The 26,416-nt window shown below is 43.0% G+C and overlaps 4 protein-coding genes across 9 annotated transcripts; 1 reads left to right on the forward strand and 3 right to left on the reverse strand.

Moving 5' to 3' along the window:
- Positions 1-909: 909 nt before the first annotated feature.
- znf185 (zinc finger protein 185 with LIM domain) lies at positions 910-13,173 on the reverse strand. 5 transcript variants are annotated; one of them, XM_079268605.1, is made up of 32 exons: positions 13,040-13,173; positions 12,080-12,142; positions 11,647-11,770; positions 11,447-11,554; positions 11,317-11,343; positions 11,104-11,160; positions 10,961-11,011; positions 10,794-10,865; positions 10,618-10,698; positions 10,390-10,452; positions 10,111-10,233; positions 9,060-10,031; positions 8,593-8,658; positions 8,188-8,262; positions 7,894-7,968; positions 7,606-7,686; positions 7,213-7,257; positions 7,024-7,077; positions 6,720-6,782; positions 6,124-6,174; positions 5,972-6,016; positions 5,269-5,334; positions 5,050-5,121; positions 4,872-4,934; positions 4,481-4,591; positions 4,163-4,210; positions 3,796-3,831; positions 3,065-3,136; positions 2,902-2,976; positions 2,712-2,777; positions 1,752-1,857; positions 910-1,047 (listed from the first exon to the last, which is right to left on the reverse strand). In XM_079268605.1, exons 2-32 carry the CDS (start codon positions 12,087-12,089, stop codon positions 946-948), a joined length of 3,060 nt encoding a protein of 1,019 aa, XP_079124731.1. In that variant the 5' UTR covers positions 12,090-12,142; positions 13,040-13,173; the 3' UTR covers positions 910-945. The 5 variants fall into 5 exon arrangements, with proteins under 5 accessions (XP_079124731.1, XP_079124730.1, XP_079124729.1 ...); XM_079268604.1 differs by having other exon boundaries at positions 6,720-6,779; positions 8,188-8,265; XM_079268603.1 differs by having other exon boundaries at positions 8,188-8,265.
- Positions 13,174-14,899: 1,726 nt separating this feature from the next.
- nsdhl (NAD(P) dependent 3-beta-hydroxysteroid dehydrogenase NSDHL) lies at positions 14,900-18,060 on the reverse strand. Its single transcript, XM_079269129.1, has 7 exons — positions 17,887-18,060; positions 17,623-17,784; positions 17,226-17,372; positions 16,978-17,106; positions 16,365-16,507; positions 15,788-15,890; positions 14,900-15,674 (listed from the first exon to the last, which is right to left on the reverse strand). Exons 1-7 carry the CDS (start codon positions 17,905-17,907, stop codon positions 15,342-15,344), a joined length of 1,038 nt encoding a protein of 345 aa, XP_079125255.1. The 5' UTR covers positions 17,908-18,060; the 3' UTR covers positions 14,900-15,341.
- Positions 18,061-18,815: 755 nt separating this feature from the next.
- On the forward strand, positions 18,816-21,084 carry cetn2 (centrin, EF-hand protein, 2). Its single transcript, XM_079269106.1, has 5 exons — positions 18,816-19,083; positions 19,295-19,459; positions 19,560-19,688; positions 19,991-20,128; positions 20,336-21,084. The coding sequence occupies exons 1-5, from the start codon at positions 18,994-18,996 to the stop codon at positions 20,423-20,425; spliced, it is 612 nt and encodes a 203-aa protein (XP_079125232.1). The 5' UTR covers positions 18,816-18,993; the 3' UTR covers positions 20,426-21,084.
- Positions 21,085-22,248: 1,164 nt separating this feature from the next.
- Positions 22,249-26,205, reverse strand: gcna (germ cell nuclear acidic peptidase). 2 transcript variants are annotated; one of them, XM_079268228.1, is made up of 13 exons: positions 26,125-26,205; positions 25,685-25,760; positions 25,077-25,269; positions 24,916-24,988; positions 24,733-24,782; positions 24,536-24,602; positions 24,356-24,426; positions 23,829-24,248; positions 23,581-23,719; positions 23,329-23,473; positions 23,055-23,190; positions 22,695-22,899; positions 22,249-22,565 (listed from the first exon to the last, which is right to left on the reverse strand). In XM_079268228.1, exons 2-13 carry the CDS (start codon positions 25,745-25,747, stop codon positions 22,322-22,324), a joined length of 1,806 nt encoding a protein of 601 aa, XP_079124354.1. In that variant the 5' UTR covers positions 25,748-25,760; positions 26,125-26,205; the 3' UTR covers positions 22,249-22,321. The 2 variants fall into 2 exon arrangements, with proteins under 2 accessions (XP_079124354.1, XP_079124355.1); XM_079268229.1 differs by having other exon boundaries at positions 25,685-25,755; positions 26,125-26,196.
- Between the last annotated feature and the right edge of the window lie 211 nt (positions 26,206-26,416).

Genomic DNA, 26,416 nt, shown 5'->3' on the forward strand with positions numbered 1-26,416 from the left:
AGTGCAGTTCTTCCACAGAGGCTCATTCTCACGGGAGGCAGACTTTCATTGGACCGGGGCAGAGCCAAGGAAGCTCTGCCTAACTGTGTGTGAAGACCATCAAGACAGTAGCCAATGAAGTGCATTGGCTTCTTTTACAGTTACTCAGCAGGTTGCTGATGGTTATTAGCTAAAGTCACATTTAAAGTACTTTAAGTGTCTATGCAAGGAAAATATTATTTCACCAAGAAGTGGAAAAAGGCAAATGTGAAGTTACGCCCAACTCCCCTATGGGAATTCACCACTGCTTTTGCTCAGGAACATCTCATCTAATGCAGTTCTTTGGCGGTTACTTTACAACATGGCCGACCTGTTTTCTGTTACATGATGCTAAGATAAGATTTATGTGAAATAGTTTTTCAAAATGCTTTTCTAAAACATTGAACTGCTTGAGACTCCCATGACAGTCCTGTGTGTGTACTGCTGGCACACTGACTTTGCATCACACGTTTATAACAGGATTATATGAATCATTTAATTTTTTTTAACAAAGCATCATACATGTGAACACACTATTTTGTATCAAGAAGAGAAAAAGAAGTAAACATGTTGTCATAAAGTCATTTTTTGCACGACTGGCTAAAGTTGTTGTTGCCCACTAGCCAGTATTAGTCTGTTCACAATACATATCCTTCATAGTTTAGGCAGATACAGCTTCCACCACCGGGGGAAACAAAACACAAGCTTGTATAACATGTTTGAGAAAGTTAACCTAAAGTAAGAATCAACATCAAATAGTCATATTGTTAACAATTACACCCTTTATGATCACCCTAAACCACATTATCCCTGAGTTCAAACCAAACACAGTCCAAACTATGAGAAAGATGCGAGTTCCCACTTTATATGCAAATGAACATGAAGGCAAGGGTACGAGGACAAGCGGCTGCAGAAGGGCTTCGATAATCAGTCAAAGGTTTTGTTGTAGCAGTGTTCGCAGTGGACTTTCCCACCATGTAGGAACATACCGTCGAGAAGGTCTCCCATTGGCTTACTACAGACGCCACACTGAAACATTGGGAGAACGTAAAAGAAAATGTACTCGTGAGAAAAGGCAGTGAAGAGCAGTGTTTTTATCCTTGACATTATCTCATGATAATTTACTGCTCCACAATATACACAATAAACTGGTCCAACACTCGACTCATACACTGGCAATATGCAATAGCTAAATATAATTTGTATTCAAGACTTGTAGAGTATTAATGTCGTACAAGTAAAAAAAGTATTAAGGAGCACATTTAAGTTATATTATTATATAATATATATATGTAGTTATATATATGTAGTATTATATGTAGTTTTGGGAAATGCACTTATTGGCTGTTTTGCCAAGAAATAGATCAGAAGATCGACGCTACAGCCAGCAGCTGGTTAGCGTAGCTTAGCATAAATAGAGGAAAGATGACAGCATTTATGAAGCATTAGCGCTGCTGGTAGGTGGATTCTTGAACACGGATAGTGTTTACACTGACTAAAGCTATAGCTCGCTGCCGTCTGTAACATCACATCAACTCTCCGGACATTAGAGAGTAGTCTCAACGTGTTCCTCTAACTCTCGACAAAAAGCAAATAAACACATTTACCAAAATGTCAAACTATTTTTTTAAGGAGAACAAAAGCTCACTTCCTCCAGGTCAGACCCTTCAAGGACTTTTTATAGTCCAATAAATACCAAATTGCATCTTCATAGGAGCAGACGGATGAACTACCTTGAAGCAGTGGGGGTGACAGTTGATGTTGAGGTGCTCGATGGTGATCTTGGCATCATTACCCACCGTCTCGCCGCAGAAGTTACAGGTGGATGACAGATGGCCACTGGGGAGACACAGCGATCGAGACGAGTTACTTTGGGCACGACTCAAGCAGCTCTCATGCAACTGCAGCTCTGTGTGGAAAAATAACCTGCGAGCCCTTTCTGTCCTGTGCGAGGGAACTTAATAAGTGTAAATAATCCTTTGATGTCCCCGCTTTGCCTCCTAATGAGCTGACTTGTTGGAATTTCTGCCCTACTGCTTCCACATATCTAGTTCCGGCAGAAGTGGAAATAACAAGGCAGGGGGAGAAGGGGCTTATGGCTGGTTTAAAGCAGGTTCGGGAATTGTGGTGTTACCAGGAGTAAGTGGAGGAAGCTGCGCCAGAGAAATGTCAAATAATCTCACTCACTAAAACAAGAGCAACTAGAAAAGAAAAAATCTGAAGACAATGTGTGTATTCTCCCCGCTGAGAATTTGCATTTGAATCATTTGAAATAGCTGAAGTTAAAGTTGAACTGGCAGTCACAATACAAACTGAAAATAGCTGATGTGGCAGTCACAAGAAAACCGTTGAAAGTAATTGAAATGACACTTTAAAATAGAAGTGCTAAAGTGTTGGTGCTGAAAAGTAAAGGCGAGTTGAGTTTTTAGGTTGAAGTGAAAATGCTTAGAAGTGTCGACTGAAGTGTAACTGAGCAGTTTAAGTAACTTGTGTATAAACAAGGGCAGCTGTGGGAGTTAGAAGAGCTGAAGTTCTTTTTTTCCAAAAGGTGAAGATGTAAAAAGGTTTGAAGTGTGTGTCGAAGTGTAAAGGTTAAAAGGAGTCAAACTGTCAGTTGAATCGTCATCTAAAGAGCAAGCGATGAAAGTAGCTGAATGCAGGTGTAATAATCCTTTAGGGAATTGTGTTATTACCTGGAGTAAGTGGAGGGGCTGCCGTAAGAGTAACTGGTGGAGCTGGATGTCAAATAATCTGACCCACTATAGTAAAAGGAGCAGTTAGTAAAGTCATCGTAAGAGCAGTGCTGAAAGGTTTATTGAGCCGTATTTTGTTCTCAATAAACTTTGTTATTTGATTGTGTAAACGATCGTGCATCGTTCCTACCGGTCGGTGTTGTCTCTGGCATTATGTAAGGACAGCTCTGTTGCATTGACATACTCCTTCACGTACACGAAACCCCTTGAGCAGTGGGCAGATGAAAGAAAGATTGAGTTAATTAATATGGATCGTTAAAATATTAGCTGTCACTTTCATTGAAATCACTCACTTCTTGGCCCCAGGTTCTGGTGTTTGGACACGCTGGTCTTCTTCTGTCTCGGCCCTGGTATAGGTTTCATAACTGGAGACAGAGTGCAAGCAGCGTAAGCCTCATCGTTCACTCACTGACAACAGCAGTGTGATGGGTTGTACAGAAGGACTCTACATCTGTCAAATGTAACTCAGGAGGTAATCATGTTCTGCCATCGCTTGTTAATGGCGTGCTGTTTAACGGGCTGTGATTTGACAAAAGGACATCCCTAATACACATCATTAATCTGACATCTGGAGACTGATAATTAGAGGGAAGGAAATGAGGGCAAATTGAAAGACAATGGGAGAGCCGATCTTGTCATTTAACTTCAGTAATAGTCAGGCGTCTGTCTAACCAGGAATTGCAGGTAGCATAAGGCCCAGACTGCAGTATTATGCAGATACAGCTGCATTCCCACAGGGTTCGGCCTAAATTCCTCACTCCCTAACTTGCAAACACAGAGAAAAGGTGGTGAAAGTGTAAAAACAAGCTCAGATGGCCTAAATATTAGATGGTTCGTGTTTGTAAATACATTAAATATCCATGCAGTACCACATCCTTGCTTAAAACGAAAGACAAAAAGCTCCAGTTGAAGGAGACTGTCCATCCAAAAGCAAGAAAATCAGCAGACCAACCAGTAGAAAACAACACTCTGGAGAAAGTATCTTTGCATTATGATGTGTCTGACATTAAGATCATAAACTTACCGATCCGTAGCGGGCTGCTGGTCACTGTATATGTCCCTGGAAAGTAAAGAAACTCTATTAGACTGAAAGTGTAGGCTGGAGGAGTCAACAAGCCGGACTCAATCCAGTGAGCAAGAACTGTGCAGTTTTTAATAGATGTACAAGGCTGATCTTTCTTTCTCTGCTGGATTTATTGACCAGGTGTGGTCTCCCTTCTATTGTACTGCAGCATTGCCTCATTCTGAGCCCTCTCCTTCCCATGCATTGTTGTTGCAAACATCACCCAAATGACATCACCCAAATGCTTCTCACCCGGTCAATTCCTTCTTAATTCCACAGTTTTTCATCATAAGAAGTGAGTTTTAAGAATCAAACCAATCATTCAAACCTGATAGTGGTGACGGTTGTGACGGTCTCCGTCTGTGTATACCCTGTGCTGCAAAACAGAAGACAATCCTGTATTATAAAAACAAGTCTGGCAGGACAGGTGAAGAAGTGACGGTATGAAGTAAAAAAGAACAAGTTGAAAAGGAGTTGATGATTCTCAGACTAAGCTGTGAAGAAGTTTTAACTTGCATTGAGCTTGCTTTCAATTAAATGGTTGACAGGCCTCGACTTTTAAGATGCTGTAATGACTTCCTGCTGGAATTGTGAAAAATAAAGTGGTTTAATATGCATTTAATGAGCCCAGCCACCATGGAGATACCTTTCCTCCTCCTCCTCCTCCTCCTCCTCCTCCTCTTCTTCTTCTCCTGTAGTGGTAGTATAGACAGTGGGTGATGTCCACCTGTCCCATGGGGAGTCATTCTCAGAGGACCTTAAGCACAAACAAAGACATCATGTTGTAGCATGAAAAGATGACTAATTTACACTCCTAATATTGTTAACAAATTCATAAAAGCCTTTAAGGGGATCTGTTTACCGCAGTTGTGAAGAAAAATGGTAACAAATATACGTCTGACCTATTTTCATCGGCACCAGTGCACAATGTGTTCTGGCTCAATGAGTAGTTGCTGCAAAAGCCTCGTTAGGAGGTTATGGGACTAAAAGGAACAGATACACACACACAGGACTTTTCATAAAAAAAGACGACTTACTTTCTCTCAAACATGACCATCGTCTGTTGATCTACAGTTTGGCCACCTGGTGCAGCTTCTTGGCTGAGAGGGGGACATGCATTGAAAGGCTTTCAGCACATAATGGACATGGATGGACGCGTGTAGTAGTGGGCGATATTGTGTGGAAGTATAAGAGTAAGTCAAGGTGTTTCATCACCTCTCTTCAGTGTTAGCCTGCTGAGGTGGGCTGGTTTCCCATGTGCGTGCCCATGACCGCCGAGTGCTGAGACTGGAGAGCGAGAGAGATGTAGAAGTTATGACACATCAAGCATATTAGACCGTAATGTGTGCACTTTGAGACAACCATTTCCATTTCCCTGCATGCGTCTCACTCATACATTCATAACACAAGTATGCACTAAACTCAGTTTAATACTTTGTGGCGTCAGCGTTGATAGGGATGACGCTGTCTGCAGGAGATTCCAACGCATGACTGCTAATACTGTCAAACACACACACACACACACACAAAGAGGACAATGCCGTGAAGTAAAACATTAGAATTTCAGGAAATGGGGTGCCCTGGGGTTTAAAGCGCCGACTATGAGGCGCAATACCCCGCTAGGGATCGTCGTTGCCCATTTTCTGTCATCTCTCAACTCTCTAATAAAGACATAATGTGCCCAAACACACTAACAAAACTACAGGTGCACACAGGGAACATGTCACTGCCACACTCAATATAAAGAGCATTTACAGTTTAAGGTCAATCAACAGAAAATGAATTACCAGTAATTTTGCTGGTTGATTCAAAATTTCAAGTCATTTATCGAACAAAAATAGCCCAGATTCTCAAATGTGATAATTTCTGATTTATATCATAATTTACATTAGTTAGTCCGACAAAATAAGCAATTTGAAGAGGCCTTATTTTATTTTTATGATTTTCAAACTAAATTAATTTAAAAAAGAACACATTTTTAAAAAGTGAATTGGTAAAGAAAACAATTGTTAAGTTACAGCTCCACTTCACCTAGTTAGCTGGATCACAACATATTCTAATATTATGTCACAACATGATAATACAAGCAAAAGGTTGCAATATAGAAAAAGGGGGATTTGCATTATCATTCCAGTACCTGTTGCTGGAAATATCAGAGGTAGGCTGGAGCAGGTCAGAAGAGCTGCAATGGAGAAAAGTGGCTCATAATCAGAAACTGCTGCATTATGCATGCCGAGATGCTATCTGGCTGGCTGGAAAACAGTCACAGCTCCAAACCAATATGATTACCTGTTGGAGGATGTGGTCCCTATCGGATATGGATCAAACGGATCAGCCGAGCTGAAAAACAATTTCACACTGATTTCACTCGCAATTGTCAGCATGGCCCATCTTGTGCCAAAGGAATTCTGATCACATTGACTAATGGCAAGATTTAATGCAGTTTGAATGGTAAACAGACACACAGAGGAACCAGGGGGGGCAAACGCAATCAAAATCTGAATGTCTTTGACAAATGGAAAGACTATTCTGCTGCTGAATGGCAAAACCAGTGTAGTTAAAGCTACTTTCACCCAAAATGAACCCTGACTTCAGTCTACACCAACTGCTGAAAACTAAACAGATCATTAATGTGATCAAATCTGTTTTCTGATGTTTTTACAAACATGAAATGATTTCCTAAACAATGATTATTTTTTTTTAATCAAAAAACATTTATGGCATTAAATTGCCTATTTAACTGGAATGAGAATCTATTTTACAATTGAATCCTATTTTTAAGCAGCATCAGTGGAGTAAACTATTCCTCAACACATTTAGCATCCACTTTAACACAGACCTCTTAAAACACCAGTCCAGATGTGACATGGCAGCAAATAAACTACCTTGATTGGGTGACTGTGGTCGTCTCGCGTGAGCTCCACGGATCTGCATTGTCCTCTTGGCTGCTTGGAGGCGCGAGATGTAAGTAAGGAGAGTGGTACAGATGAATGGCATGAGATGGGAAGGGAACAGAGGGCAAGTAAAGGTGAGTGTGGTTCTTCTCATACACTATTTACAATGCCAGTCCATTAGAAAAGATTGGAACCCAATGAACAATTTAACGAGCATGAAAAACATCTGAATATAGCACAGAGCAGACTTTCTGTGTGTGTGTGTGTGTGTGTGTGTGTGTGTGTGTGCTCATACCTTTTATCAGTAATGATCACGGTTTTGGTGGTTATAGTGACGGTCTCTGTGAGGCTGGCGGGAAGAGAGCCACAGCATAGTTGCAGACAGAGTTAGTATAAACCATTACAAGGCATATCTGGATAGAATGCAGTTCTTAGCAGGAACAGCTCTGCATTGATAGATTATTGTTTAAGAGCAGCCTTCTACCTTTGTGTTTCATCTGTCGGTTTCTCCTCTCGCTGCACGCTGCGGCTGGCGGAGACAAAACAAAGCAGCAATACTAATCAGTACAGAACATTCTCTTCTATTTCCAGTCGCGTTCGAAGATAAGACGTGGCTTTCGGTTTCAAAGCTTTACTTGGTTGCTTCAGGAATCTGCGACTTTGTTTCCATCTAACACGGTGCAGGGGTTAAAATAGAACGCTGGAAGTGGAGGAGCCCTGATTTATGGATCAAACTTGAGGCGGATGGGGTTTATTAAAAATCTTACACCTCAGGGAGCTGGGACGCTTGGCTCCTTCATCTGCGGTAAGAATTAATGGTACACAAAGATGGGAGGTATGGGGAGCAGAGGCCATCACAAGCCTGTCTCTGTCTCACCTGCGTGCTTCGGTGTAGATTGGAATGAAATCGTTAGCCAGGAGATCCAGGGTGCCACTTGTCTTTGCTGGGCTTGAATCACTAAAAATATCAAACACAAAAGTCAAATACAGAGCAGAGTTTGTGCGCACGCTTCCTCTAAACCGTGCAACTCTGGCAAAGTAATTTAAGGTAATGCCTCTGCATGCTACGGACAAGGGAGCTCTTGATTTTCTACTGATGAAAGGATAATTCTTTGCATAACATCTGTATTTGGGGCTTGGGTGGGAAATAGCTCTCTTCCTATACCTGTTTGGTCCACTAAGCAGATCCTGACTCCAGCCTCCTGTACTGGGGGGGACGGGCTCTGCGGACTCCTCTGGACTGCAGAGGCGGAAGGATGAGAGGAAGAGGAGATGGTGGCGATGAACAAAAGGGGGGTTTAGAATTCAGAGGAGATTTCAGGGCAAGAACAGGCCAGTTGAGGTAGAGGAGAGAAGGGGGGGGTCATTAGAAGTCCAACAGTGCCACCTTGTGGGTAATATTCACAGCATTTCTAATGCGAGGCTTTCTCAAAATGGCAAGAATGCGTTTCTAACTAACCCGTTGGTGAGAGCCAGGAGATCATCTGTCAATGGTATACCGTAGCGCAGCGCTGGAGCTGGCTCCTGTTCAACACTGCTGACAGAAAGAGAAAAACAAATGAGTGCAACTGCTTTGGCACGTACATCTCTATATATTACATTCATAAGTACCACGTGTAATCAAGTCTAATTAGGGAGACCCTCTTGTATGAGGTAGTTTAAGGCACCTGAAATAGAGATGTGGAATATTTTGTGATTACGTTAAAGTGAACACAGTGGCAGTTGGCCATTATTTCCTTTCTTGCCAATCCTGCTATGAATGAGGAAGTTGTTGGTTTTAAGAGGAAATACACTCTTATTATCAGATGCTTGTTGAGGCTGGAACATAAAAATCTATTTTTTTCCCCACATTGGTTTCCAGTACCTGGTTGAACTTGAGTCGAAAGAAATGAGAGTGTCGGACCAGGTGGTGCGCGTGTCAACACTGGAGCTGTGAAAATATATGGAGAACAAACACATGCCATTCCAGGTCAGCTTTCAATCATACACGTGAAAAGAACAAGAGCAAACATGCACAAAGAAAACCACATGAAGGCATATTCAAAGCTTTGCTTAGGAATTATGATATGTATTCATTGTATTGTATGAAACATATCTTGGCAGACTTTATGTTGATGTTTGAGGCTCATTACCACTGAGTTAGAGATAAAGTATACTGATGAAAACACTATGCAGTGGTGGAAGTATTCAGATCCTTTACTTCAGTAAAAGTGTGTATTTAGTTGAAGTTTGTATTGAATATATGAATACACAAAGTACTTCGTTACTTTCCACCGCTGATACGATGTTAAAATATCTGACAGCAGTGATTTTGTTTAGTGGAAATCTGACCTTGGCTTTTGAGAAAGTTTCGGTGCCATTTCAGGTTCTGGTGCGGTGTTCACTGTGATCTCTGTTACAGCAGACACTGGGGCAGGTGACAGAGGGACGGGTGAAGCCGGGGGGGTGATGCTCCGCCATGATGGTGACGCTGGGGCGAGGTCAACCATAGGGGGACTATCCCGCCAAGAAACGTCTGAATCCTTGAGTTCTGGCTCTGTACGGGCTGCTTGAAAACACTCTGGGATGAGTACAGGGAGAGGAGTGGCCTCCTTGGTGTAGCCTGGTTCCATGCCTTCAAATGGGTCCTTTTCTGTCACAGACACTGGTGGGGGGTCATCCTTCACAGGCTCTGGGGCAGATGACAGAGGGACGGGTGAAGCCGGGGCAGGAGCTGCTGGAGTAGGTGATATTGGGGTTGGAGACACTGGGGCGAGGTCAACCATAGGGGGCTTAACCCGCCAAGAAACGTCTGAATCCTTGAGTTCTGGCTCTGTACGGACTGCTTGAAAACACTCTGGGATGAGTACAGGGAGAGGAGTGGCCTCCTTGGTGTAGCCTGGTTCCATGCCTTCAAATGGGTCCTTTTCTGTCACAGACACCGGTGGGGGGTCATCCTTCACAGGCTCTGGGGCAGATGACAGAGGGACGGGTGAAGCCGGGGCAGGAGCTGCTGGAGTAGGTGATATTGGGGTTGGTGACACTGGGGCGAGGTCAACCATAGGGGGCTTAACCCGCCAAGAAACGTCTGAATACTTTGGTTTTGGCTCTGTATGAGCTGCTTTAAAACACTCTGGGATGAGTACAGGGAGAGGAGTGGCCTCCTTGGTGTAGCCTGGTTCCATGCCTTCAAATGAGTCCTTTTCTGTCACAGACACTGGTGGGGGGTCATCCTTCACAGGCTCTGGGGCAGGCTCCACCACCTTTGGTGCCACCGGCTCATTAGCAGCAACGTCAACAGCTGTCTTAACACTGGCGTCGACTCTGTAAACAACACAGGCAATCGATGAGTTTGAAGAAAGCACTGGTTGCGCTGGATGTAGAAACACGGCGCAGGGCTTACACTTTCTGTAGCTTGGCCTCATGCTCGGAGGCAACAGATGTGACGGGCACGCCGGGGGAGGGGGACAGAGGGCTGGCAGGTGCTGGTTTCGCAGCGCTCACATCATCATCAGTAGTCTCCACCCTGCACATTTGTAGCGAAGCACAAGTGCGCACACACATGAATGCGTGTGTGGAGTTGGGCGTGCACACACATTGTTGACAGACAGAGTTACATTTGAAAACGTTGACTAACGGGTTTGTCTGTTGTTTTTAAAGGGGGGATAGAGGGAGCATTTACCTTCTAGCCACGAATGCTGGAATGCTGTCGACCAAAGAGGTTTCGGGCTCCGTTTCTTGAGTCCTGCGGGTTTTTTCAACAAACATTTGTCATAAATTCCTCCAGAAATGCCCAATATTTCATGTGCGAGTGAAAAGCACAATTTCTCAATGTCTTTTTAAAACACGCAACTCACTTCCATTTGAGTGTTAAGATGAGCATTGGGAGAGTGACATAAGACATACATACTCGTATTTCTTAGCAGCAGAAAGCACATAAGACCGTTGCCTGACTGAAGACTTCTTCAGAACATTACTGGCAGCCTCCGTCCTACAAAATGAGTCATGATGATGTTAATGTAATCTCTTTTCCGGGGCGTGCGAGTTCAAATTGGATGGCGTGCTTTTGCGTGAGGACAGTCATACCGTTTCGCCTGCTCCTCGTTGCTGAGCTGGTCCTCCTGGTTCTCTAGAGTGGGCTTCACAGTGTAGGGGGCTCTAAGGAACAGAAGCGCAAAACACACACCTCGTGAAAATACGCTCTCACTCATCTGCCTGGCGGTCAACTGGGAATCTGATTCGTGTTTGCTCACATTTTCTTGTAGCTTTCTGAGGGTTTTTTGATAAATTGTGTCGTTGGTCGACTGTGGTGAAAACAAAAAAAACAGCTCTCATTAAAGCCGGAATGTCGAGTCTCACGACTCACTTTGCTTGTTTAAGCAGAAGAAGCGCTTACCTAAAGCTGTTAGTTGTTGGAGATGAAGCAGGCTTGTCTAGTTCAGTGAAAACCCCTCTGAAAGAAAAATGGCACTAAATTCATTCTTTTTTCATCATTGTAACATATAGTTCAATTACAAAACGCCCCATTTGGGTCCCATTTTTAAGCACTCAGATAAATCTACATTTTGGTTCCAAACTGGATTTCTAAATGTGCAAGTGTTATTCTTACCTAATCAGGTATCCTGATGACGGTGCTCTAAATTCAAAACAGAAACTCAATGTCAGCACAATGGTGTTGTGTTGGGGTTAGGTCTCCAAGTGCTCGTTAGATAACTCTGACATTAGAAGTCTGTGTTTACCTCTCAGCGTCAGACTTGGTGGCTGGCGGTGTGGGTGTTGTTGGTGACGACACTGGAATGGTCTCAATGGGGGCTCCGTTCAAGCGGCTGGCCCGGACTTCTGCTAACCTGCATGTTTTCACAGGAACTTGGTTTTTGTCTATTCAAGTGACCGAGTAATGGATAATGCATACAGAACCCGACTTGAACACGTGTCTCACCATGGTTTCTCCTTGTCGGCTTCATCCTCAGGCTCAGCCTCACTGCGGCGCTGCAACCAGCTGCCGTCTCCCTTCAGCTTGGTCCTCACTTTGGTGGTTCGGAACACAGATTCTTTTCCCACCACTGCGACACAAACACGTGCATGTCACATATCACCCACACACCATCTGAGATATTACACACACGGTAGGCTGCATCATAAGGACATCTTTATCACTGTATGCTTGGTAGCATGCGTGATAATCAGTCCCCTTTGGGCAAACACACAACACATAACCAACCACTTGTATTTCTGCATTTACTCAAGGCAATGACAGATCAGAGATGACAGAGTCATCAGCTTGGCGCTGAGGTACGCAGGCGGACGCGCTCTGCTTTCATTGGAGGAAACACGTCATCTCGCATTCAGATCACACCAGTCAGCCTACTCACGTTGTGACATGCTTGCTCTAGCTGAGTCTCTCTCTTCTTTGTTCTGTTATCTCTACAAGCCACCTGACAAATATAAGGAAAAAAACACATCTTGGATTTGCATAAAATTGAAATTGATCATGACAGTCTTGTCTCAAAATGGCCCTTCCCACGCCATGTTCCCTCCCAATGAAGGACATGTGCTGTGTCATCCTTTAGACATGTAGATGTTCCTGTCTGACCACTTTCGCAAAAATACTGGTGTTGCCTAAATACAAATGGACTCAGACCACGACATATATTCATGATCCTGTGTGTTTGGAGACAAAAAACATTTGCACAGAATGATTTATGCGGTAAATATTGCTTCTTTCAATACATATGCAAATGAAATGACCACTCAGTTATTTAAAAAGGTCAAAAGTGAACTACTCAGGGGGAAACCCACTTCCCCTGGGAACTAAAGAAGAAAGTAGACGCAGACTACAGCTCATGCTAATTTGTAAAACCAAATTCAGGATGCAAATATATAACGAGTAAAACTTCTGGGGCTGGAACTTCACTCCTTCAAAATCATGTCGCCACAATATGGACAATATTCTCCAGAGATATCTGGAGAATATTGTCCACAATAATGGTGACAGAACAAATACGCCGAGGGCTCAGAAAGCATATTTATCTTCGGTTTAGCACATCGGTCCACGGAGGATAAATGATTGATGAAGAGCAATAGCACTTAAGACAAACAAGGAGCAGGATAGACGAGCAATCACGACAGGGAAACACCCAGAGAAAAGGAGAGGGCAAACACTGACAACCGCCTGTTAACACTCTGAACAAACAGTTTGTGTCGCATGATTGATTACTTTTAGATTTTCGGTTGTTACAGCTGCTGATTACTGACACTCTGAATACAGAATCTATCCATGTACTTTAAATCATGTTGTGAATAATAGCACACCTGCCAGCCGGAGCACCTACCTGCTTTCACTTTGTATCCAGCAGAGAAATGGCCACCAAGCTCAGTCGAGAGTCTGCGACTAGTGTGTCGCTGTGAGTGTGGCTGGTGCGAGCAGAGGGGAAGGCTTTCTCTGTGTGACAGGTGTCTCGGTCCCTGTGCTATGAAACAGGTACGGGCGTGAGCACCACCAAGCCCAGTCATTCAAGGAAGATAGATGTGGGGTGGAGCAGAACGTGTTTATCTGTGCGAGTGTGTGCGTAATTAAGAGGTTGCTAAGAGCTCATTTGTTTACTACACCTGCACTGTGTTCATGGGAGTAGGCAAGCACATACCTGTCGTACAAGGTGGCTGACATTCAATTCTGAGAAGGCGCGAGGCAACGGGAAGAGGGCGACGAGGTGCACAGCAGACATAAAGGAAGCAACATGTCCTGTGGGAACGCTCCTCTCGTGCTCACTGGCTAGCAAACCCCCAGGAAGCAAACGCACACACATCATTAAAATGAGATCAAGAACAACACACACACACACAACCGAAGTGAGACAAACAGAAACAGAGAGCCACACGTCAATAAGAAATAACATCAAAGCCAATCTCATTTGGATGGTATTGAATTCTAATTTTATATTTGAAATCGGAAATGAGTACTTTCATTTGTTTTTGTACGAAGAAAACTGAAACCACCACCTTAAAGTATATCATATCTTACATAATCACAGTGTAGTAAAGTCAATCATGACCTAGTTTCACCTTTTCTAGTTCATATTCTAGGGCGGAGGGCAGACAAAGCGCAGCACAAAGTAAATGTTTGATCAATGTGAGTGACTGCGTCTCCGCTCCTGCCATTGATCAGCAACCAACAGTAAGCACGGATTGGCCGACCAGTGTTTCAGTGCAAAAGGATTTGCATGTCGGGGAGTCTAAAGTTTCACTGTGGTGAGAAGCTCGGCTCCATTATCGACCTGGATGATCTCTCGCTCCCCTGAAGAAACCAGTCAGACGGCCCTGCCTGTGACGCGAGCAGTGAATCATGCGCGTGCTGCTGGCGCAGATATGAAACGAGAATTCAAACTATCTGAACGTAACCCCCACCTTGTTGTCACCACATCAAGACACGGAATGACAAAAATGCTTCACCTCGGAAAGGCAAAATAGGTGTGGCAGCTGATGAATACATTTGACACAAATACTTTGAAAATGAAGCACTCTGGCAGTCACAAGTTAGTCCGTTTCGTAACTCTGTCTTCATTAAAACAACAGAATGACAGCTGGCATGTAAAAAGGTGAAGAAAGCTTCCAATTCATTTGCATGGCCCATCCCATTATTGTATTTGATGACAGCCCTTGAATAGTATTTTAACACTTAGAAACACATGCCATTAGGATGACATACAGTATACCAGAGAGACTCCAGTATCGGTGTGAAGGTAAAATGTGTTTGGAACATGTGGAAAAAAAGTGTGTCAATTATGTATCTATGGAAAAACACTGTGACCAAAAGTATGAGGACAGCAAGTGTTTTTAGGAAAGAGTTTCCTTCTTTAGCTTCCTTCGAGGGACAATCACCCAAAGAGGGAATTTTGTACTTGTACACAGTAGCTTTGGATGTTACCCATTGATGTGTCGATCTAAAAAAAAAAACTGCCTCATATTGGCTTTGATATCAATTTGTGCATATAATGAATGAAGACTGTGGATTTGTCACCCATTTCTTGCATTAGAAATCACATTAGGAAGAGATCCTTTCATTGTCAGTGTGGACAAGAGGCAGAGTTACAGCAACCAAAAATAGTTTTAATGTGCATACATACATGTGTTGTCTTAGGACACACTTGAAGAATGTAAGCCTACACTCTAACCCATGGGCAGTAATAGCTCTGTCCACATACTTATGACCATATAAACACGATTGTCAGGCAAGTTGTGGGAGAATTTTGGTTTAGTGGAATGAATTAAGGCATTTTGACATAAACAGCAGCATCTCAATGTGTGTACAGCACAAGATGAAAATATACACCAATACAAGACTTTGCAGTTTTCCCAGTGTAAGATCAGAACATTTATGTGGTCACAAACGGTGGTTTTAACTGTTCACTCAGTGCTTTGAAACGTTGGCTAGACCAGACTGCAGTGCGTGGACCAAAATCAGAGGAACTTGCTGCCATCTGCTGCTGAAAAGGCACTGATATGCTTCACATTGGGAGGTTTAGACTAAATTAAACTTTCTGTCCCCTCATTTTGAATTGTCCATTCAGGGTCCCCTTATTGCTAGAGTGGGTGTAACTGCACAGCCTTACGTGTCTCAACAGTCTTCATCTCCCTTCAAGCTCCTTGTCTGAGGTGAGGGTAGCTCTGCACTGTGCGCGCTATGCCGTCCTTCAGACCGACCACCGGTTTGTAGCCCAGGTCCTGCTTGGCCCGGTCACAGCTGTAGTAGTGATGGGTTCCAGCCAGAGCCACTCTCATTGGTGTAAAAGTGGGTTTAAAGGACACTAGAGGGCGCAGGATCAGGGCCAGAAGCCAGAGCAGCAAGGCCAGGCCGTACACGAGAGTGTAGGGGAGCTGGTAGCGAGGAGCGGCGTATCCCAGTCCCACCAACACCTCAGACATGAAGTCCCAGAATCGAACTGGCTCGTCATTGGTGATGTGGTATGACTGAAAGTAAAGCGGAAGATACAAGTTAAATGATAACGGTGTGTGACTCGCAACATGATTGTATGGACAGCATTGTTTAAACCGGCTCTGTGTTTGATTTTATTCTCACTCACTTGTCCACATATGGGGGAGTCTGGCCTCAGGCGTTCAGCAGCCAGGATGTGGCCATGAACTACATTCTCCACAAAGGTGAAGTCCACCAGATTGGTCCCGTCACTGCAGAGAACAAAGACAGAGAATTAAAATTTAAGAAATACACTTAAGAATATAAAAAAGGAGGTTAATCATTCAGCGCACTGGTACAGCAGTCCGTGGGTCTGAGCGACTATCTGTAAAGTAATTTAAACTTTTCAAGTGGCCGGTGAGTGAGTGAGTGAGAGAGAGGTTTAAGAGGAGGGAGAGTGGAGGTGTATAAGTAGGTTTGAGAGATTAAAAAAAAGTCTGAATCCAGTATTTGACTACAGCGTGAAAACATAAATTTATCCAAATATGATTTTAGACAAGTATTATGGTAAAAACATGTTAGAAAGGTTAGCAGAACAAGCTGCAGCCTCTGAATACTGGAGCCTCACACGTCATTGATGATTCAACAGCGTGTACCTCAATACGTATTCTTATTTTTTACTATTTGCAGTGATTATTGCTGAAACCAGTTGGATTGGCATCATTGGTTAAACCCTTACGACTTACCCGATGATGAACTTCATCTTGCCCCTGCGAGCCGCGTCCACTAGAATAGGAACCAGCTGTGGGTCTCGAGGGCCAAAGATGCCATGAGGCCGGATGGCAACTGTGAGGAAACCCTTCTCCTTGTCACAAGCCTCAAGGACCAGCTGAAACACAAAGACAGTAGAAAATATTCCAACTCTGCATCCTTATTCCTCTCATCTCTCTCGTGGGTGTGGCTGATTGTGAAGAGCATGGATCAGATGACGTGCAAACAACAGAGGAAGTCCTGGAAAGATGTACTCACTGCTGCTGAAGATTATATTGTGTTGTTGTACGACGCTGATAAAAAAATAAAGCTAAGTGTACAAAACTAAATCTGCTACTCGTGAGTAAGGAGTAAATTGTAAGAACTATTAAATCATTGATTAATTACATGTATTTATTCCATTTCAAAATCAGAGCTGAAGACACTGGATCAGTATATCACAGGGCTAAAACACACGGCGATGTGCAATTTAGAGGCTCCATTTCAAACTGAGGTTTGAGGAAGGTCACATATACTAAAGTGTTGTGGGGCAACAGCACACACTGGGCTACACTGGTGAAACCCATATTAAAAATACCACTCTCCAACCTTTTCTTGCACAATCTTGGTCTCTGTGTAATAGTCGATGGGCTTCTTGGCGTATGGTAGATCTTCTCTCCCATTCTTAATGTCCGTCCCCTCAAACACCACACTGGCACTGCTCGTCAGGACCAGTTTCTGGCAACAAAAATCACAAAACAGTTAAGCCACTTCAATGGCATCTCTCATCCCTGAACAGTGAATAGCAGGCACAAACAAAAAAAGAACAGCCCAGCATCTCCCCCCCACTGCCTCACCTGTACTCCAACCTCGATGCAGGCCTCAATGACAGTGCGTGTGCCCTGAATGTTGACCCTCTCAAATAGCCCGCGGTCATCGCTGGCAGGGGCAGGAGAGGCACAGTGGAAGACCAGGGACACATCCTTCATAGCTGACAGCAGAGCCTGGAGCAGAATGTGACACACACCGTACAGCTATTGACTGTTGTTCCATGTCTAATATACACGAGGTCAAATGTGCAGGCCCTTAATTAAATACTCAAGGTGCCATGCAAGACCTACATGTCCCCGTCTTATCTATATTGTTCCAGAATGTTGCCAGTTTTTGGTCTTGTGTTTAGTCAGGTCAAGTCTCACATGTGTCAAGTCCACATTTTGTGTGACTGATGTGGTACTCGAAGGGGGCGAGTGTCACCTGTTTGTCGCAGAGGTCTCCCTGGTGGAAGGTGACGCCAGGCAGCTCGTAGCTCTGGCGGATGTCGAACACACAAACAGAGTAGCCTCGATCCAACAGCTTCTCCACCAAGTGTCTGCCCAGGAAACCAGAGCCCCCGATGACTGCACACCGCTTACTGCTCTGTATGACACCGGTTGACACATGTCAAGCGAACAAACAGCACTGGCATCATGAAAAAGTTCAAACTGATTTTGCACCATTAAAAGAAACGTCTCAACTCACCGGTCGCACGCGCGTGGCCATGATGATGAGGTGAGCGAAAGTGTCAGTCACCGTGGTGAAAATATGTTCCCTTACAAGTGGAATAGGAAGTCGCGAAGAGTTTTCCGAATTATATAAAACGCAGTACCTAAATGTGACAACTTTTAACACAAGACGCACGGAATAGGCTACTGTATTTACCTGCGCGTGCAACGAAAACACGTATAAATGATGAACTGTCTAAATGAGCTGAGTGAGAAGTGGTCTGTGATTGGTGGAGCCAAAGCTCAGCACGAGGATGTGTTTGAGAGTGGCCAATGGTGTACAGGATACGTCAAAGAACGCCACAATTTAAACCAATCGGAGCCCACAAAATGGTTCATTCCACCTCCTCGCTCAAAGACCACGCCCCCTGGTATTCGTCAGACCAATGACACAGAGGGTGAACGAGAAATATACTTAATGTTGATCAAATTAATTTAATCTTATTTCCACAAATGCAATTTGTATACGCTTAGATGACATCCTATTTTGAACACCGGATGTTGTCTGACGGCAATCTTTCCCGCTTATTTGACATCTTATTTTGAAAACCGGATGTAGCAAATGCACCATTTATATTATGCAATGTGTAATATGATGTATTTTGCAATAAATATGAAACAAATACTTTCTGTCTCAGTGTTTTACACTTCTACAGGAAATCAAAGGAGGTTTCATTTCAGTCTCCAACAGCTCTGCATTTTCTGATCGTGCCTTGCACCCCGTGATCTTCAGCAGCCAATCATCTTTTTACCCGACTGGTGCGTTTGATTTTTACTCCCGCTTGTGCCTGATTGTGTCCTGCTTTAATTGCTCAATGCAGATAAAAATAATCGGCTTGTCTTCTGGCACAAAGGGTGAACAAATCAAACGCCTGGGGCTCCATAACGGCAGCTCCTGGACGGTCAAACCTGTGCATGTTTTTAGCTAGAAACGTCAATTTTCCGCGCGTTTTAGCAGCCGTTCCTGCGAAATAAATAGAAGGTTTTGAGGAATAGGAGACGATCTTATTGTCCGGGTAATTAAACAGGTAATGCGAGCAACTGATGCAAAGTACAAACCGTTTGATCATCTCCTCCTCCCTAAATGATAGGAAGGCTTCATAGACCAGAGGACAACATATTGCCTAATAGATCTGCAGCTCCTTTTTGTCAATCAAATAAACAGCAACCGATGGTGAGTTCAAATGTTTCATTCTAACCTGAATGTTTGTTAGTGTGTTGCATTGGAGGTGATGGGAATACACATTATTCCTTTATCGGTTGGGGAGGTGCCACTGTTTACCCAGGCACCTCTCTGATTCTGTTGTCATCATAATGGCTCTTGTGTCTAGTCTACAACCATTAAGAATTGTTTCCCTCTGCCTCCCCTCCTGTGTCCCCACCAGGCAACCAGTGCCAAGAGACCATCCCTGCAGGGTCCTGTGCCACCTCCTCGCAAGAAGACGACCCCCAAACCAGAGCTGACCGAGGAGCAGAAGCAGGAGATCAGGGAGGCCTTCGAGCTGTTTGACACCGATGGATCCAGATACATCGATGTCAAGGAGCTGAAGGTAAAAGTGCCCGGACGCTGATCACGACCTCACGTGTGGTGTCAGAGGGGGAGAGCTTGTATGTGTGCTTCACTCTCTCACGTTTCTCACACTGTGCCAGGTTGCAATGAGAGCTCTGGGGTTTGAACCAAAGAAAGAGGAGATCAAGAAGATGATTGGCGACGTGGATAAGGACAGCACAGGGAAAATCTCTTTCGCTGACTTCCTCTCTGTCATGACACAGAAAATGGTAGATATTTGTCATGAAATATACTAAATCTGCAACCCCAACTGTCCTTTATTTGTCTTTACTTTCAAAAGGAGTTACTGGCTTTGTCCTGCAGTCTGCAGAAAGTAGATTTTAAACCAGTTTATTTATTAGAGCCCACAAACTGCACCGTTAGCCACATTTAGATTGACCGTTAACTGGTATTGCTTTTCATTGGCACACACAAACGGGCCACATTTCTGTTGTCTGTTCTTTGACGACTACATACCTCCTGCAGAATGGCTGTTTGTGGTAAATCTACTCTCCATCTTTTCTGATATTAGGCCGAGAAGGACTCCAAAGAGGAGATCCTGAAAGCTTTCCGCCTGTTCGACGATGACGAGACGGGCAAGATCTCATTCAAGAATCTGAAGAGAGTTGCCAAAGAGCTCGGAGAGAACCTCACAGATGAAGAGCTGCAGGTAAAGCACACCATTATGGAATTAAACAATATTAAGATACATGAAGACTCACAGCAGACTACTGAAGCTCACAGGCCGGTTGTGTTTCCAAGACAATGGTTTTGGATCAGGTCAACACACAAGTGTGCAAATGAATGCTTCTAAACTACCTTGATTTGCTTCCCACATTCTTCTTTTCATCTCCTGTTATATTGTGCGCCTCTGTAGGAAATGATAGATGAAGCAGACAGGGATGGAGATGGAGAAGTGAACCAGCAGGAGTTCCTGCGCATTATGAAGAAAACCTGCCTGTACTGAAGGAAGTGCATGACATTGAGGTTTGTTGATGTAGTGGTGTCACATGTAATGCTGCTCGTGTATCTAATTTACCTTTCCTTATTATTGTTTTCATTTCCACTTACAGTCAAACAAAAAGGTTTAACTGTCACATACTGTCACTGAAAGAAAGTTGTATAAGACTCGTGGTCAATTGCCAAAACATCATCCTCTGACTTACATGATAATCTTCATTACATTTGCCTAAAAAACGAAAGAGATCACTCTCTTTCCTGCTTGGAATGCTGCATACTTTCATGGAGAATACATTTGTTGTATTAAGGATATGTAAGTTATTCATTGTCAAGAAATCTCAGTGCCTATGTCAATACGGTGACAAACACACTACATTCCAATGCTTTGATTGATCGTACAGTATGCGCATTCAATTTGGTTTGCACTGGTAACTCCAGTGTTTCATGTTTTAGCTTGTGTAAACGCTGTCTCACCTCAGTGCTACCTGTGGATGTGTGCCGCTTTAAACGGGTGATCCCACTATCTTTAGAATATGATTGATTGTATGCATTTTTCTTGTAGCATTGATTATGTATCCCTCTGTGTAGAACTAATGTATAATATACAAAATACTCCGTATTCTTGAATGTTTTGTAAGATGCATAGTGACTTTAATGAGTAGATAAACAGCATATAAGTGTTTACAGTACAAATTAAATACCTTGAAGCAGTTTGTCCTGTCTTTTATGATTTATTATTATTATAAGCATCCCTCATCACTCATCTAGTTATCAGTGTTTGAACAGCTTGACTCCTGTTTTTTCTTTTTACTCACATCATCCATTGTACTGCTGCCGTTAAATTATTTACAGGAAGATGCTGCTACCTTACCACAGCATATTGACTCAGCTATCCAACCCCACTGTTAGAAACAATCAAGTAAATTCAAAGCGTGATGCAATAAATGTGGATAAGCTGCTGTGCTGAACAGGAAGATACCGCTAGTCTCTTTCAAGGTGCAGCTCACACACACATGCTGACCATCTCCACCAGGTGGTAGACGGTGGAGTCGATCCGTGTCAGAGTCTCTAGTGAGGTCACATCGCAGGAGATATCCATGACATGAAGCTCCCTCTGATCTGCCTTCCAGATAGTCTTGTAAAAAATGAATAAAACATACAAGCGTCAGCACCTGCGTAGCTTAAAGACCAAATTAAAATCGCATGTGCGCAAATGAGTAAATAAAGATGTTATAGACTCACCCTCACATCGGTGTCTTGCTGGTCAACTGTCAGTTTCATTCTAATGACTGATCGAGACTGAATCTTCTCGTCATGTGCCAGCATCACAGGCTGTCCATTTGCTCAGCTCCACCACATCAACCTCATCCCTGTGGACGGCCATGTGGCAACAGCTAGTGTTTGTTATCAGGATCACATTTGCTTATTTATTGAAATGGTCTGGGACAATATTAACGCGTTTGTACAGAATTGTATTCTACCGGTCAATATTTGCCCGACAGCAGAGGTGCAGTCATGGAAAACATAACGCCATCCTCTCACACATTACATTTCTGTAACATATTTAAAAAGATGCTTCAAACTTGGACGAGAAAAAGTAATTTTGTAACCCAACAATCCCGTAAAAGAGTAGATCAGTATGAACCCTCTATAACCAAACAGGATTCAGAAAATTACAAATTGTATGTAAAAGTAACTTCCAAAATCTATAATGTTTTCTGTGTCAAACATGAACAAACACGCAACTAAAATCAAAATGTCAAACCATTACATTTTTATTTATAGAGTTCCTAACAGGAAGATAAAACCAGTCAAATACATGGATAAAAATCATACGTTTACCGTACAGTACAATGCCAATCACTGGAAGATTCCAGCAAATATTAGATACCAGGGATGCATTTCATTGTTTGACACGGCCTTGACTTAGTTTAGTCTTGGAGGCAAAGTCTACACTGAGTTTACGCATCACTTCGCCGTGGCTTTGTCCCGTTAGCTCCAGTCGTACAGTCCTGTAATTCTCTTTGACAAAGTTGGCAAAAGGTGTGGGGGCCCGCGGCTTGGCAGACGTCAATAAGACAAGTTCTCCATTGCAGAGGGCACACATGAACCTCTGCGTGTCCAGTGACTTGGAATGACGCCCGATCCTGTGAAGAATCATGAATTATATTACCCGGTGGGAAAGCGGCACAAAACTCAGTAAATGCAAAAGGTGGCTAGTGAAGAGCGACAGGAGGTGAATGGTTTTAGTCAATGTGCAAAGAGTCAAGACGTACGTGTTCTGGCAGCGGGTGCACTGGTACTGGAATTTGTACTTGATGGCGTAACTGTGGCAGCGGGTGACCATGGGTAGCTCAGGATGCGCCAGAGTGGACTTGCGAGCATACAGCTTCCAGAAGTTTCCGTGGCCGTCCCTCACGCCATTGATCAGCCAGGTTGCAGCATGACACATCTCATGGATCAGCGTGTCCCTGAGACGATCTAGGAAGGGGCAACGAGGAGATTGTGATGAAAAGATTCAATCCAGCATAAACAGACAAGACGATTCTGCTATGCATGACATCACACATTTACAGTCAGGGACTTTCAAGCAGACAGTTTATTACTTTACTGTATCTGTCTTACTAAAGCTTTACCTGCAGAATCACAGACTTTCTCCGACAGCTCGATGCGGGCATAGCGGTTCCCTCCACCTCGCTCCTGACCGGTGACACAGTAACCGGCTGTTTTCCGCATCTTCTTATTCCAAGTCACTGACATATCGATGGGGAGCTAGAAGTCATGTCAGACAAGGAAAAATAATACATTCTACATGTTAAAGCAATTATACAATGTAAAATATGAATACAATCAAAATCAGGTGAAAATTCTGACAGAATCAAAAGAAGGGAAAACACTGTTGTTCATCACCTTACTGTCAAACACACTGGTATTGAACAGCTGGTACAGTCTACTGGTGAGTTCTTCCTTGTTCTGCTTAAAACTGCGGCCATAGCTGGAGCCAGGGTTCGACAATGACTGCAAGAAGCACCCGGGGGTCTTACACGGTGCTACCCTAGAAGGGAAAGAACACTTGAACGCAAGACAAACGTCTGTGTATGAAAGACAAACTGGAGTGAGCGACGTTCGAGTCTGTATGTGAAAGCTGCTCAGTAGATGTACCTGCTGGTGGGGCCGTGTCTGGGCTCTGTCTGACTCACTGTGGGCTTCAAGATGTTGGGTTTTCCAGGTGTCTTCACACTCAGAGGGGTTTCCCCAAATGATTTAGAGGCTGGCGTTACAGGTGTCTTTACAGGAGGAACTGACACAGGAAAATATGTAATCACAAAACAACAGATATCAACAACTAGAATACAAAAACAACACCTAGAGCTTGTTTAAAATGCGACAATCCAAACAAAACAAGTTACCATGGGTGCTCTTTGGTGAGAATGTCGTGCCAGTGAACTTGTTCTTATTTTTCAGTCTCTCCAGCAGGGATGTGAACTCCTCCTCAGAACTGTCTGATTCATTCAGCTTAGAAGGTGCAGATAGAGTGCATTTTGGAAAGGCCAGGGATGTTAGAGTTTTGTGGGGAGGAAAAGGAAAATGAGAATAGACGGAAGGGAAAGGCAGCGGTGGCGACCTGTCCTCTTCATCACACCGCAGAGCATTATTCTTGTTAGCCTTCGGCAGGGTTTTAGGTTTTAAATGGCGAGTCCTCCAAGTGCTCTTGACCACAATATTATCATCATCATCATCACTGTCACTAACGAAGACTGGGGAGTCACAGTGAGACAGCGGTCTCCTCGGTGGAAGCAGGGCTGCTGGAGTATTGCTCTTCTTAGGCACTGCAAGAGAGTAGACACAAAAACATCACAGTTACATATATAGTGTTGAGTGTCCTTTCTTTGAAATATAACAGAACATCAGCACTGATCGGGTCTTTCAAAGTTACCTTTAAAAGATAGTTTGGTCTTAATAAAGTCATCGTCTGATGAGTAGTCATCCGCTATGAACTTTTTGAGGCTTAAGCATAAACAAAAGATACAACATATTTTTAAAAACTGAATTGTCCAGACATTGACAATGATTTAGTAGAAGAAAAATACATTTAAAGAAAGAAAAAAAAACTCACCTGTCTTCACTCCCACTCTCTGATATTTTCTTAGGCTTGACATTAGGAGTTTTCACTCGTTGCAGAACTTCAATGTGCAAAATTAGAATTAAAGCGAGGAAATGATTTGTGTAAAAAATATTTTCCTCATCATCGAAGTGATGAATCTATTGTTACAGATACAGAGAACTGTACCCAGAAGAAAAAAGGTTCCTTACATGTCTCGAAACCGTCGTCATCGTCCGAGCTCACCACCACAACATTTAAACTAAACAAACAAACAAAATGCTTTAGAACATAGAACTAAACAGACCACTTTAAAGAGAGAAATGAAATGGTAAAAGTGAAACCAGAAAAAACACAAAGATGTTGCTTCATGAAAACATTTTCCGTTTTCATACCTGACTTTCTTTGCAACACTACGTGGCTTCAGTGAGGCAGGTTTAGTCTTCGGTGTAGCCCTTCCCACAAGAACTAAGGAATAAAAAGGTCAAATGAACACAGTGTGTTTATAAACAGAGTCATTCAATTCAGCAATATGAATTCATACACTTTAACTCACATTGGTCAAAATCATCATCGCTGGACTCAATCAAGGGCTTGTTTCGGTAGCTGTTGCTCTTGGAGTATTGGTTCTCCTTCTCTGAGCTATCTTCACTATCAGAGCGGGAAAGCTGGACTGGAGAGGCCGAGTGATCCACCGATCGATGCCCATTCGTGGCAGTATGTCGAGTTTTACCAACCGAGCTCATCAGCTACAAAAAATAATGGACAGAAAATAAACACGCCCAACATTTAAATAGAGATGCTACTAACAATTATTTTCATCATCAATGAATCGGTTTATTTTCTTGATTGATAACTTAATCATTTTGTTAATGAAATTGCAAAATAGTATTTTTTATTACTTGTTTTCGTCGACCAAGAGTCCAAAATAAATATATATATATTCCGTTTGCTGTGATAGATGACAATAAAAGCACAATATCCTCACATATAAGAAGCTGGAAACAGCTTTTGCTTGTAAAAAATACTAAAACGATTCCATTCTCAAAAGAGTTAGAGATTTAATAGCTTTCACTCTACTTATCAATTAATATGCTGGTATACTAGCAATAATATTTATCCCAGGGACCCAAAAACACATAGCTGAAATATCGTGAAACAAACCGTGTCAGCCCAGTCCATCTTCTTAGCAACTCCTTGAAATAGTTTGCGGGTATCATCATTCATTGTTTCCCCTGCTCTGTGAAAACGGTACACAAGTCAACACGACATTTAACATTTAAAGTCCAGCGCTGACATAAAACCTTTCGAATATAATTAACTAACGATATAAACATTCAGTGCGGCTAAATTATGGTTAAAACAACCATTTAACCTGTTCGTTTTAATGCAATTAATCTATTAACAGGTTCTAAATCCACACACGCGCTTACTGTAGAAAGAAACGCTAGCGTCACTGTTAGCAACTTGCTAGCTAACATTATTTGTGGGCTCGAGCTAACAGTTTTAAAGCGGTTCAGACTTTCCCTTAGTATGCATGAACCTCACACTGAATATTAATCGTTTTGCTAAAATAATATATATTTGATTCAACAGATGATTACCAAAATCGCGGCTGCTGTTGTAAATAAAAGACGTAGAGACGACAAGCTAAACGATGGTAAATTCAAATATTGTGCTCCATTAGACCGGAAGTTGTCGGGAAGACATTCGACCAATCGGAGCGGGTTTATAGGACAACGGGACGTTATGTCCACGCCCACCATCACAGTAACACAGCGCCGCTGTTAGTGTGAAAACCAACATAAAAAAGATACAAAGCGCGCTCGACTACAGTTAACGTTTGTATACAGAAAACGCGTGAATATATATATTTTAAATATTAGATTGCTGGCG

The sequence above is a fragment of the Melanostigma gelatinosum genome (genome assembly GCF_949748355.1).
Source record: "Melanostigma gelatinosum genome assembly, chromosome: 5".
In the NCBI taxonomy this organism is placed as follows: domain Eukaryota; kingdom Metazoa; phylum Chordata; class Actinopteri; order Perciformes; family Zoarcidae; genus Melanostigma; species Melanostigma gelatinosum.

Excerpts from the sequence above, each read along its gene's own strand:
- znf185 (XM_079268603.1), bottom strand. Across the intron at positions 10,866-10,960 it reads TCAGAAAGCTACAAGAAAAT|AGCCCCCTACACTGTGAAGC; the intron begins GTGAGCAAACAC and ends TCTGTTCCTTAG. Across the intron at positions 3,137-3,795 it reads CAGCAGCCCGCTACGGATCG|TTATGAAACCTATACCAGGG; the intron begins GTAAGTTTATGA and ends CTCTGTCTCCAG.
- nsdhl (XM_079269129.1), bottom strand. The coding sequence starts at position 17,907 with ATGGCCACGCGCGTGCGACCG. Across the intron at positions 17,373-17,622 it reads GAGACCTCTGCGACAAACAG|GCTCTGCTGTCAGCTATGAA; the intron begins GTGACACTCGCC and ends ATTCTGCTCCAG. Across the intron at positions 15,891-16,364 it reads AAGATGAAGTTCATCATCGG|TGACGGGACCAATCTGGTGG; the intron begins GTAAGTCGTAAG and ends TGTTCTCTGCAG.
- cetn2 (XM_079269106.1), top strand. The coding sequence starts at position 18,994 with ATGATAGGAAGGCTTCATAGACCAGAGGACAACATATTGCCTAATAGA. Across the intron at positions 19,084-19,294 it reads CAAATAAACAGCAACCGATG|GCAACCAGTGCCAAGAGACC; the intron begins GTGAGTTCAAAT and ends TGTCCCCACCAG. Across the intron at positions 19,460-19,559 it reads TCGATGTCAAGGAGCTGAAG|GTTGCAATGAGAGCTCTGGG; the intron begins GTAAAAGTGCCC and ends ACACTGTGCCAG.
- gcna (XM_079268228.1), bottom strand. The coding sequence starts at position 25,747 with ATGAATGATGATACCCGCAAACTATTTCAAGGAGTTGCTAAGAAGATG. Across the intron at positions 23,474-23,580 it reads AGACACGGCCCCACCAGCAG|GGTAGCACCGTGTAAGACCC; the intron begins GTACATCTACTG and ends TTTCCCTTCTAG. Across the intron at positions 22,566-22,694 it reads TGCACCCGCTGCCAGAACAC|GATCGGGCGTCATTCCAAGT; the intron begins GTACGTCTTGAC and ends GATTCTTCACAG.